This window comes from Mirounga leonina, unplaced genomic scaffold (assembly GCF_011800145.1).
Source record: "Mirounga leonina isolate KUSES-001 unplaced genomic scaffold, KU_Mleo_1.0 Mir_168, whole genome shotgun sequence".
Taxonomy (NCBI): domain Eukaryota; kingdom Metazoa; phylum Chordata; class Mammalia; order Carnivora; family Phocidae; genus Mirounga; species Mirounga leonina.
Window position 1 is genome coordinate 32,034,834 of NW_023270426.1, and position 13,007 is coordinate 32,047,840.

General features: G+C 41.8%; 1 protein-coding gene across 1 annotated transcript in view; it reads right to left on the reverse strand.

Moving 5' to 3' along the window:
- Positions 1–5,569: 5,569 nt before the first annotated feature.
- The window catches only part of ANKRD55 (ankyrin repeat domain 55), a 267,455-nt gene continuing 260,017 nt past the window's right edge, over positions 5,570–13,007 (reverse strand). Inside the window, exons 15-16 of the mRNA XM_035014447.1 lie at positions 8,010–8,102; positions 5,570–6,043 (exon numbers count right to left, since the gene is read on the reverse strand). Of these exons, the coding sequence (XP_034870338.1) occupies positions 5,922–6,043; positions 8,010–8,102 (215 nt within the window). The 3' untranslated portion in view covers positions 5,570–5,921. The remainder of the gene's footprint in view (positions 6,044–8,009; positions 8,103–13,007) is intronic.

Here is a 13,007-nt window from a genome sequence, read left to right on the forward strand (position 1 = left end):
GCAGGTGCGACCCCCGTTCCCCCCCGGGGTCCGCGGCCCGCCTGCCCAAGCTCGGCCTCGCGGCGCAGGTGCAGCCCGTCGAGAAGACGGCCACGGCCGGCCCGACCCCCGAGGGCGGCCCCCAGGCGGGGCGGGCGGGCGTCTCCGCACCCGGCTCCCCCTCAGGCGCCACCGGGAGCCTTTCTCCGAGGGGCCCCTTGACACCGCCCTGGCGTCTGGGCTCCTGCCTGAGCCTCTTCCTGCGGCCACCAGGCCGGTGTTCGCCCTGGAGCCCTCCCCCAAGCCGTAGACCAAAGGGAAACAATAAAGCTTTTGCAGAAAATAAAATTAAAGTGCTCTTATAGCTAAAAGATTACCCCCCAAAATGTTATACCCAGTGGTATGCTGGTAAACCAGATCTCAAATAAAAGAAAGCCCTGATTTGTAGTGTTTTCCAGTTTCCATGGTTTACATGTTCCCACCAGGGCCAATGTCAAGCCACCAATGGTTGAACAACCAGTTCACAGACTTCTTGAATACTGGATTTAACAATCAACTCTTACAAGCTGGTAAGAGCTGGCTCCAGCATATACAAGGAAGCAAAATCTTATTTATTATATAAGCCTTTGTTAGAACAGTAGAAAGGGCTTTATGGAAATTTGACTCTTCATCCTGGGATAGTAGACTGTGGCAAAGGGGAGGGGGTGCTCCCTAAACTTTCCACTAACAGAGGTTGAATGGGCTAGCTCTCAGGAACTCAGGAGCTAGACAACCAATGGAAGGGAGATTCTTTAAATCTTTTCCTTTTTTCTTTGCATTTGTATTTTTTCCTCCTCAAAGTCACTTATTCGGAGAATACTGGGGTAGACTATCTAGGAGCGAGCTATTTCAACACATGAGACACTCCCTTGGTTTTTAGCTTTTCTGGAATTCAAGCACTTGCTTGGTTTTGTCGTAGAGATTTGAGAAAAGTCCTCTGGCTGCTTCCTTCTAGCGTAAACCACAGTGCTGATTGGCCTCACCGTCTTTTTGTTATTCTCTTACATACTTTCAGAAAAACTTCTTCTCCTCTAGCTCTGCAGCTTGAATAAGTTATACTTTCAAATATGATTAGTGTTGGGCTCCATAGTGGTGCTCCCGAAGTCCATTTTTAGGGTTTTAAGCTTCTTTTTTAAACCTGATTGAGCATAATGCCTGTAGGCTCTGTATCTCCTCAGTAGGTGGGATTGAACCCTGATGAAGTAGAGAAGTTACAGTTGGTATCTCCTGGGACATCTTGGAGCAATGCCTTACGTGTTAGTCAAGGGAAGGGTGTCATCTTCTGTGGGTGAGACCAGTTCTTGTGTTTGTCACAGAGAACAATTCTTTGGGCTCTAAGATGTGGCTTTGCTTCTTCATAAACTGTCTTTTTATTATCGGCCTCTAAAGAGTTGGTAAATATAATTGGTTTCTCTTTAAAAGCTTCTTTGGAGTAATTTTATACATCCCATGAAATGGAAATGATGGAGATAATTTCCTTTCCTCATTCCTTTATGTCACTCACTGCTATGTCTCTGCTGGTGATTCACCTTCAGTGCACCCAGGATACTGTTCATGATCATCTGTAGCTGAGCTCAGTTCTTGCATTCACTGACCATGTGCACCCTTCACTCCACCTTCTCACTTTACAGCTGACCCCACATCTCCGAATCTCCAAACTCCAGCTTCCCATTAGTAAAGACAACATGTTAGAGTCTACCTGGTTCCCCTAAGGGAACAAGCAGTGTTTTTTTTTTAAGATTTTATTTATTTATTTGACAGAGAGAGACACAGCGAGAGAGGGAACACAAGCAGGGCGAGTGGGAGAGGGAGAAGCAGACTCCCCGCCGAGCAGGGAGCCCAATGTGGGGCTCGATCCCAGGACCCTGGGATCATGACCTGAGCCGAAGGCAGTCGCCCAACCAACTGAGCCACCCAGGCACCCCAAGCAGTGTTTCTTTTGCTCTCATTTTTCCTAGCTGTGGACCACTAGTAATTGCAAGGTGATTTACCATTCACCATTAGTAAAATTTTTACTAGGGATTTAATAATTAACAAGCTATTTCCTGTTTTTCACACATAAGTGCGAAAACTACCTTTGTCCTTCTGATGACACCTGTGCTTGCATACCATGAGGACCGGAAATTCTTGAGCTTTTGATACAATTTATTCATTGACTTTTCATATTTGGCCTTTGGGGATTTCTTGAAGCTCAGCTGACTAAAAGACCAAGGCTGGATGGACTAAAATAGGGGTCAGCATTGGAAGGCATTTTCTTTGGAAAGTTTTGATAGAAACATACCGTTTGCTGACAGTCTTCATCTATCAGTATTAACATTTCTGTGTCAACGTCTAGGAAATATGTGAATCTGATGGAATTTCCTGATTTGATTTTATTTTTTTAAAGATTTTATTTATTTATTTGACAGAGAGACACAGCGAGAGAGGGAACGCAAGAAGGAGGAGTGGGAGAGGGAGAAGCAGGCCTCCCGCAGAGCAGGGAGCCTGATGCGGGACTCGATCCCAGGACCCTGGGATCATGACCTGAGCTGAAGGCAGTCGCTTAACCGACTGAGCCACCCAGGCGCCCCTAAGGAGAAAGATCATTTTTCCTGAAGGCATTAAGAGAGGCTAACTGCTACATGTGAGAGCTGCTATCATGTGGTGTGGTTTTTTTAAAAATTAATTTAGTTTTTAAATTGAGTGTTATATTTTATGCTAAGTTCAAATATGTTCCTTCTTAATTACCCCATTTGGCCCTATGGTAGATTCCAAAGGGTTGTTTTCAAAAGGCTGCCTTTAAAATGCCAAGATGCCTTTGCTTAGAGACATGCATTGGTAAACTTCAAAGAGTAGGGGCAAAAGCAAAATCAATGGTTATGTTTGTTCTTTCTGGGAGGCACAATGTTTCTAATCGGTCACTTGGTGAGGTTTTCTAAAATCATGTATCAAGCTGTGGTTTAATAGAGTTGGAAAGGATAATAAGCTGGAGTCACAGAAAGCTATTTATATTGGCTGAGTTCTATGAAAATGAGAGCATTAGAGGTTAGTGTTTACAGGGAGAAAGAACACCTGTGTTGCACCAGGTGATTACCGAAGGGAAATAAGAAAAATGGGGGGAAACCCTACCTTCCAACAACTCTAATTGGCTAGCACAAATTACTGAATTGGTGAACTCTTTCCACAAATATTAACATTGGCTCCGCTCTTCCTGTACAGATGCTTTGCCAAAGGTGTATCACACCAGTGAAATTTGTGGAAAAGGAAAACAATGATTTGGGAATTATGTATGTAGACTATGGGACTAGAAAGACTCTGCCATTAACTGTGTGACTTTGGACAAATTAGTTATCTTTCTTTGCCTTGGATTCCTTGTCTGTACTTGGAGAATATAGGTGGAGATAATGCTCCTAATGAAATAATGGATGAAAAGTTATGATTTTTATGTATGTAAATAAATGGTATGTCCTTAGCAAGGAAGGGAAATATAAGAGGTAAAATAAGAGAAAAGTCATTTTAGAAGAAAAACTTGCTTGACATTTTTTTAAGTTGGGCACAAATCAGTGAATACCTTATATCTGATTTCATCAGTAAAATATTGGCTGAGGATAAATCTACCCTAAACAAGCCACTTTACTTGGTGGCAAAAGGATAACTGCTCTATTTAAAAAGGTGGTAGTGGGCAGTATATTACTTCTTCATAGCTAACAAAAGATCCTTAAATCAACTTTAATGGGCAGGCCTAACATTAGAAAATCTGTGTGTTGGGGATCCCCGGGGGGCTTAGTTGGTTGAGTGTCCAACTCTTGATTTCAGCTCAGGTCATGATCTTAGGGTTGTGGGATTGAGCCCTGCATCAGGCTCCATGCTCAGCAGAGTCTGCTCATAATTCTCTCTCTCCCTCTCCTCTGCCCCTCCCCCACGCGCTCTCTCTCCCTCTCGAAAATAAAATAAATACATCTTTAAAAAAATGCTATGTGTGTATACATAAGTGCAAGTGTTGAGGGGCGGTGGCTTTTTCCAGAGCTATAGACAGATATGGTTTCTTTGTTTTTTAAATTGCTTTAGCCTCTTAGCTACCCACTTGGTAAAGGGAACTTAAATGATCACTTAGGGACTGAGCTTTGGTTAGTGTGGTAATTTTTTTGGATAATTCATAAATATTCCAATTCTCCCCTTTCTGCCCATGGAAGGATTGCATTTGCTTACCTCATTTGGAGTTAGGTATGTCCACATGACTTGATTTGGCAAATGAAATGTGAAAGGAAGTGATGAGATTCACCTCGCACTTCCTCTGTTTTTGTCACCAATGAGATGCATGCTGCAGTAGAATCTATATCAGCCAACTCTGTTAGCTGGTCCGGGCCAGGTATTGTGAATGAGAATTGTCAGCCAATGAGATTTGGGGGTTGTTTATTACTGAAGCAGAGGCTGGCCTATCCTGACTAAGCTAAGCAGTCTATGGCCGGGTATCTACTGTGCATGAACATAGATTCAGAAGTAACCAGGTGACATAATAGAACCACTTAACTGATACTTAACAGAGAATGCAGCCCACAAACAAAACAAAACATAACATAACATAACATAACAGAAAACCCTTCAGAATCTAGGTCCTGAGAGCTCTTCCATTTGCACCAGCATTTGCCTTCCCTACCACCAGCTACTGTCTAGCTTAAGTGACTGCTCATTTCTCTTCTATAATCCCTAATTCAGACTACTATCATTGGCAAAATGAGATTGTGGACCAATAACCTCTTTATTACCACTTCCTACATCTCTCTACCTTGCTACCTCCCTCTCTACATCCCTACTTCCTTCCCTTCCTTCTTTCCTGGAAAAAACAACAACTGACTGCCTACTATGTGCCAGGAACTGTATACATTTCTAGAAGAGCAAAGCCAAAGAACTATGATTTGGCTTCAGAGGAGCTGCTATTTAGTTAATGGCATAGTCTGACCTGTCTCAACAAATAATGTTAATATAAAACGGCAAGCGTTGTACTTGAGATATTTACAGAATAAAATATAGGCTTAGATGTAACACGGAATGACTATGATCTTGTATGTCTGGACCTTGAAATTTAAATCAGTCCAAACAACACACAAACATCTTATTAAGATCTACAGTTAGTAGTAGTCTTTCAAACTTTACTAAGTCATAAGTTTGGGAATGTCTTGAGTAGGCAGACACCATTATTTTCAAACAGAAAAAAGAATGATTAAATACAGAGAGTATTTGAGGAATGTATGAGAAATGCCTATCTCATTCTGTTAAGCCAGGATGTAGACCCTTCCAACTCACATGATCTTCTCACTATTAGAACAATCATATCTAAAAATGACAATAAATGGAAATAATCACATAACAAAGAAGATACATAAACATTGGCAAACGATTTGGGCTGTAGCCAGGATGAGAAGATGTTAGAAAATATTTTACAGAAGCCTGTACATTTAAAAGCTATAAACTCTGATTAAAGGAATTTGCTACTTTAATTTTAATTAAGTTTCATCAACCTAAGGTAGAATTGCAATAAGGGTGAAGAAAAAGTATGGAAACAACAGCTTTTCTGTTGTTTTTTATTCAGCAAAGCATACATTTTTAAAACAAAATCATTCAGGAAAAAAAAAAAATCTGCTGATACCACAATGCAAACCAAACATAGCAAAGTTTCCCTACTGATAACATATTGTGATTTTTATTTTGGCATGGAGACATCACAGAAACTCACAGACTTAAAATATATATACAAAGATTCCAAGCGCTTATTTGGGAAATATCATTGGAATGTTATAAAACTGTGAATGGCTTCTAGAACGCAATTTACTAAATCAGTCTTTGTTTTCACCAACTAGAGTAATCTCATCCTTTGACGGTTGAAAATATATATAATCTCTATTTTTACAACCAGGGGCGCACAGTTAATTTTCGTCAGTGGCGGGATTGGCCAGGCTTTCACTGTCTTCGGCTGCTGCGTTGTGTCCCCGCTGGCTTGGAATAGCAGGAAGCACTCGGTTGGTCCGCAGAGGTCCTCCAGATAGAACTGGGGAGAAAGGATAGAACGAGAGACTTTCAAGGTTTGCTTCTCTCAGAGTCTCAGGAGGAATGGCTGTGGGAGAACGAGGTTATTTCTGAAGGAGTGGAGGCATTTCTAAGGAGCTTGTCTCGTTCAGAGCCTGGCTGCAGGGGAAAGCTGTGTCTCTATCCATTCAGGCTTCCCACATGTCATCAGGGATGTCAAATGTGCACAAACACAGGACGGGGCCAAGTTTGATCAAAACGTGATTGGGCCTTGCGTGCCTGGCAGAGCTCTCTTTTCCTGGGGTGGAGTAGCTGTTGATGGCCAAGTCAGCATAACGCTCTAAATGAGCCCCAAGACATCTGTACTCCCTTTTATGCGAACCTCAAAAGGTTCTTGGGGTTCTCTTAGGAAAAGCCCTCTGTACCTTTCCATTTCTTTTTCATAGAGCTGGAGTTGATCTAAGATCTTTATCTTCACTTCTCTCCACACATTTAATTGTGAAGAGCAAAAAGCTCCTGGGCTCTGCCAAAGAAAACCCCCTCTCTGGCTTCTCCAAGCCCTACCAGGATTCAAGGCCGAGTGACTAGTTAATTAGATATCTTTGTGAGTCATTCCTGCTTAAAGACAACTTCAGGCTTGAATTTCATCCAGTGATTGCATTCACACCATCCCAAACCCTCACTTTTACACAAATCAGTCAAAGCAGAGGAATGGATCTGTTAAGGAAGAGATTTTGGTTTCTGCTACAAACTCTTTGTGTGAGTTTGGACATACATCTCTACCTCTCCCTTTCCTTTTCTGCAGAAGGACAGGGTTTTACTAAGACCCCATGGTTCACTGTTCTTACCTAAGGAATCCTAGAACTCTTGATTGGTCCCTTCCAAACTACAGCCTGGGGCAGAAAAGACATGTTGGATATTTATTCTGTGCAAACAGTTGCCAGTGTTTTCCATACGTTACCTCATGTAATCCTCCCAACAACCTTATCAGGCTGGCACTTATAGGCTAAGGGAAGAAACTGAAGGTTAAGAAACTTGTCTGAAACAGGGCAGCTCTTAAATCATCCAACCTCTCCAATTAAGAGGGTATGGGGAGAGAGAGCGAGCGAGCGAGAGAGAACGTGCATGCTCGCATACATGTTATAAATGATGGGGCTGGGATAGAAAGAAGAGGAAAGGAAGGCAATTAGAATCCAGTATTGCTTGTTTGCATGAGCCAGCTGACTCTGTGTCTTATAGTTTTGCTCCCGGCTCTAGTACTTACCTACCTAAGTAATGTTGGGCAAATCATGTAACCTCTCTGAACTCAGTTTTCTCATCTGTACAATAGGAATAATAATAGAACCTGCCTCCTACTACATATATGAGGATATACAAACTCAGAATTTCTGGGATGTGGGGCCCAGAAATCTGTATAACAAGCATTCTAGGTAATACTTCAAATACACTCAAACTTGAAGATCACTGGCTGAATGGAATATATTTAATATTTTATATTGTAAGAAATTTTTGTACAAAATATTATAGAATAAATCAATAATGTCAAAAGCAATATGGGTGAACAGCATCTACATGATTATTCCTTTCTGTTTAGGGATGCATAGCTTCTGAGTACAGGAATGACACATATTTGTACCTGTTCATCATAGTAAGGAAACCAATGTCAAGAGACCAGTCTTAAGAGAAGAATTTTTAAAGCACCTTCTTAAACACATTAAATAGTACATAGCTAAATAAACTTCAGTCATTGTTTTTACAATCCAAACACAAAAATTCCTCAAGGGAGGGAGTTTTTTTTTTTTTTTCTAAACAAGCATTACCAACTTGGATGAAGCTTTAAAGACTGCTTCTCTTGTATTTTCCTGTAATTTACAAGTTTTGGCGCCTCATGTTCCCTCAAAAAATGAAAGTAAACTGAAATAAGAGTTAGTTGCATCTAGACATGTTAACACTTGCAAAGGAAGCTGAAGAAGATTCATAATACTTACATTTTTGGTCTGGCAGGGGAGCTAGGTTGTTCCGAGTGATAGGAAGGTCCCTGATCTGGGCTCTGTTTGGGGAGAAATGCTGAAAATTTTGTCCTGGGGACAAACAGAATGGGATCAATCATTTGAGACATAACCAAGGGCAAATTATAAAATCCAATGGATAAGAGAATCATGAAGTTGTTAGAGATCGCCGAGTTTAAGATGCTAACAAGAACCAAAACCATAACAGCTACACTTTATTGAGTTTCTATTATATGCCAGTCACTGTTTCAATGAAAGAAAAAGATGTGGGAAATCAATTCTTGTATAAATTAATTGAAATAAAATTTTATAAACAAGCACAGTTGGCCACCCACTCTATAAAACTTAAAAGTTTGAAAAAATAAAATAGGGTATAAAGTATAACATATCAATCAAATCTGTGGTGAATGACACAGATAAGTGGGATATATTTTTCTAGATCAGTGTTTCTCAATGCTGGTTGCATATAGGAATTATCTGAGGAGTTAAAAAAACAACAACAACACTGCTGCCCTAGCCAAACCCCAGATCAATTAAAAGAGAATCTCTGGGGCTGGAATAGGGCATCAGACTTTTATCCGTTCCCAAGGGATTCTAGTGTGCAATAGGATTGAGCATCACTGCCCTAGAAGATGGGATCTGGGTGAAGTCACCTGGGAGATGGCTATTCTCTACTATAGGCTATAAGCAGTGCTCTGCTGGAGCAATGTGTCCTGGCTCTTGGGAACCGATGGTGACAATTTCAGGACTTTAGTGAGGGGGTTGACATCACAGTGGCGGCTAGGCATCGGTCAAGGTAGAAGTATTTACACCATGGAAATCAGCAAGCACTGATCCTTCTGGAGAGCCAGCTGTTAAATATTTATCAACACAATACTGATTATAAAAGAGCGATCCAAATATCTGAAAATAGAAAGGAATACCCAAGTTATTTAGGTCCTTTTAAATAGTTGACCAAATGGGACAGGATTAGACTCATTTGCCAGCTTGGGCAAGAGATGCTCCCTCTCTAAAACTCAATTTCCTGACATACAAAATGGTGAAAATAATTGTATCTGTCTTTATCACTTGTCATAAAAATAAAGTAGGAGAACAAATGTAAAGCATTTAGCTTACAAGGCTAACGCTCAAGAAACATTAGTAATTATTACAGTTTTATTCTGTGAAGTGTTTAACATGATCTCCTGGAGAGTGGAGAATGTATTCATTCGATCTTTTGCCTCGTAGTCTTGTAAGAATCAAAACAACTATAGGACTGCTGATGGGTTTAATTCTTCTGCTTGGGCCGAGTACTCCTTAGAATAAGGGGGGAAAAGCACTAGCCAAGATCCCCTGTCCATCTGCGTAGGGGAGTCCGATGACATATCGTAAGGGCAGACATCTGAGCACTGCCATTTGATGAAAATTGAGCAAAATTTCCAGTCTCTCTGGTGGGTATTATATTTTTATTCCTTTGTATGCTAAAGGTCAAATAACTTCATAAGCTACTATTTAAAAAGAAAACATCCCTGAGTAGAATAACAGTAAGTAATTACAGCAAGTACCCATATCAACTCATACCTTATTTATCCATGAACATTTGAACAGAAATTTGCAAAACCAAGAAATGAGATAATGATAATTATGGATAATGTTTACTGAGAACTTACGACTGTCAGGGACTGGGCTGAATGCTATAGGCATGATTTCATTGAATCTAAACAATCACTTTCCCTTGTGACATAGATACCATCATCACCTCCATTTTACAAATGAGGATCCTGGCTTGGAGGCGTTCTCAAATGTGTTCAGGGTCACATAATGGAAAGTGACAGAGCCTGGGCTCCAACTTAGGTTTGTCTGACATAGAGCCCATCCTGCCTTCCTAGCAGCCAAAGCCATTTTTACAGGATGCGAGATGGGCAGAAAAGGGATGCGGCAGTGATGTGGGAGGTGGGGGGAGAGCTCAACTTCATTCTGCACTGGCATTTGGCTCAGTTTTGAAGGACAGGGTGGAGCTGTACACAGCCCAAAGCTCTTTTATCTGTGCTGCAGGGACCTCGGGGAGCATCCAGCCCTTGGGGACAGGGTCAAGGACCACTGTCCTAGATTCAAAAGGCAGGAGGGGTTTTCACAGTTAAACAAAGGAATTTAGTTAAGCAACTAAAGAAATTCAGCACTCATCTATTGTGTATTCACCGTATTCCTGAGCCTAGAGCAAGAAGAGGACAAGGCAAGGTGCTCAGGAGGGGATTACAGTGTATGTTGGAAGAAAAACGGGTTAACTTATTCTTTTGGAGACCCAGAGTGGTGGTGTGAGGGCATCGCACAGGAAAGCGGGGTCCAGAGAGGTGGAGGTATCTTGAATCCCACAGAGCTCACTTGAATGTCTGCTCTGTCACTTCCTACCTAGCTCTGTGACCTTAAGCAGATGGGCTAACCTCTCTGTGCCTCCATTTCCTCATTTCCAGAATAGGGATTAAGAACTCCCGAAGTGCTGTCAAAGGGGAAGTATGCACTTCACTATCTGCTCCACAGGAGGCTCAACAAGGTGGAGCTGTTCTTCTATCGTTCATAGTAAGAAAGAGCCACAGCTCCTACAGAGGTCAGGGTGACTTTGAGACAAGGGTGGCTTTTGAGCTGGTTCTTAAAAGATTGTACAAATCTAGGGCACCTGGGTGGCTCAGTTAAGCGTCTGCCTTCGGCTCAGGTCGTGATCCCAGGGTACTGGGATCGAGCCCCGCATCGGGCTCCCTGCTCGGCGGGAAGCCTGCTTCTCCCTCTCCCACTCCCTCTGCTTGTGTTCCCTCTTTCGCTGTGTCTCTCTCTGTGTCAAATAAATAAATAAAATCTTAAAAAAAAAAAATTGTACAAATCTGCGAAGCACACAGTGGACAGAAGGTATAAATAACACGGGCACCAATGCCACAGAGTGAAAGGTATGGGTTATCAGGGAACTGAGAGACATTCAAGGAAGTGTTCAAGGGGACGGGGGAAAGGATAGGAGATGTGAGGCCCAGACACTGAGAATGGGAAGTGAGGCCCAGTCATGCTGGGAGCATTTTGTTTACCAGCTAAAGAATCTGATCTTTGTCCTGGAAAAGAAGCAGCACCTCTGATGAGTTTAAACAGAGGGGTCACAGGATCAGATCCTACAGGATCAGGGAGGAGAGCACATTGCTGCTGGGACAGTCTAGAAAACTGGGGCGAAGGAAGTTCTCTCTTGAAGGAGAAGGGAAGCGAGCACTTTCTTACTTTCAGTGTGATGGCTTGTAAATAACCAGGCTGGTAGTAAACACCACAGAGCTTTCTGTTCCATTTTCTCTGAAAGCTGCTCACAATGAATTGAGCTGATGTGCTCCGAACTTCCTCATTAGGTTAAGTGCCTCATCCCGCATCTCTCTCCATCTAGCCCACTGACAGGTCTCAATGAATGTTAAGTAATAATCATTACAGTTAAATGTTCAGAGTTGCTGATGCAAGCACAGGATATTGGCTGCCAGGAATTCAAACAGTAGCACTGCTAGACCCTATTATTTCTACTAAACGCTAGGGCAGGAAAAGAGAAAATCCAAAGCTAAAGGGACTATCCAAGTTTAAATCAGTGGTGGGTGCAGTGGTATGACTTACAGTATCCAATTGCTTTATCGTATTAGACTTCGTATCAAATATGGGAGATCAATGTTGAAATGTGCTAGATAAAGAACTTAAGCCACTTAAGTGAACCCTCATAACTGTAGTCCAGAAGCCTCAGTAGTTCTAAAAACAACATTCCAAATTGGGTTAAAAATGTCCACAAAAATAAAATCCATAAGACAGGAAAATCTTTTTGTTTTGGGAAGGACAATGTAATTTCTAAGCACATCGCACCGTGGGTAAATTGGTAAGTATACTAACAAACTGGACTTTGAGATTTCAGGAGAGAAATACATTGCCACGGTGATACTTGCTATTTAGGAGATCTGGGTTCGAGTGCTGATTATGTCATTAATTAGTTGTAAGACTTTGAGCAAACCGTTTTAACTATTCTAGGCCATGTGAATTATAACTGAAAAGGGCCTCATGAGACATAATGGTCTCAGCCTCTGGATGAGTAAGAAACTCGCTCAGAGAGATGACATGTCTTGCTTTATCAATGAGGGCTCATCAGGAAAAAAGAGACCTCTCCTGGTCTTTCAAACAGGGAATTTCGTACAGACTGTTGGTTATGTCTGCGATAGAAAAGCTAAGAAGACAAATGAAGAGAGGGTAGAAGGACAATCCAGAGATGAGCTGTTATATGGAAAAAAAAAAAAAAGCAACCCCCCTTAGGCTGGTGAGATGAGAGGAAGAGGAGGTAGAAGCTCGTGGGGGCCAGAGCCACAGTGAGCAGCTGTGGGGGGTGGGGGCGGGAAGGAGAGGATGGAACCGTCACTGGGGCTTCCAGAGGAAGCCGAGGGACATTGTGTACAACTACGCTGCTTTCCCTCATTCTCCTACTCTTCTCCTTCTACCGCGCCTCCTGGGACTTGGCTAAAGTACCTGGAAGCAGCTTCAAGGAAGTCTAGGAAGGTTGTTCCCTGAGAGACAGAAGAGAGCTGGAGGGAAAAGCCTAGATGTGAAAGCAATGAAGCAGTTGACTAGCACATTTACTTAAATTTCATTATCTTTAAAACAAGGTCATTTCTAGCTTGTATCTGAAGCATAGTGCTTAGTGTAGGGCCTGGCACATGGTTTTTTAAAACAAAAAACAAAAACCCAAACACTTCCTTGTGTGTATAACACTATATTCAAATCACTGTTCTAAGTACTTTACTCTTTTAATCTTAACAGCAACTCCCAGTCCTATGTTAGGTTTTTTCCTCCCAGTTTTTTCAGGTGAAGAAACAAAAGCCCAGAGATTAAGTAGCAGCAAGTAAGTGACAGAGCCGGAATTTAAACCCAGATTTTTTTTAAAGATTTTATTTATTTATTTATTTGAGAGAGAGAGAATGAGAGAGAGCACATGAGAGGGGGGAG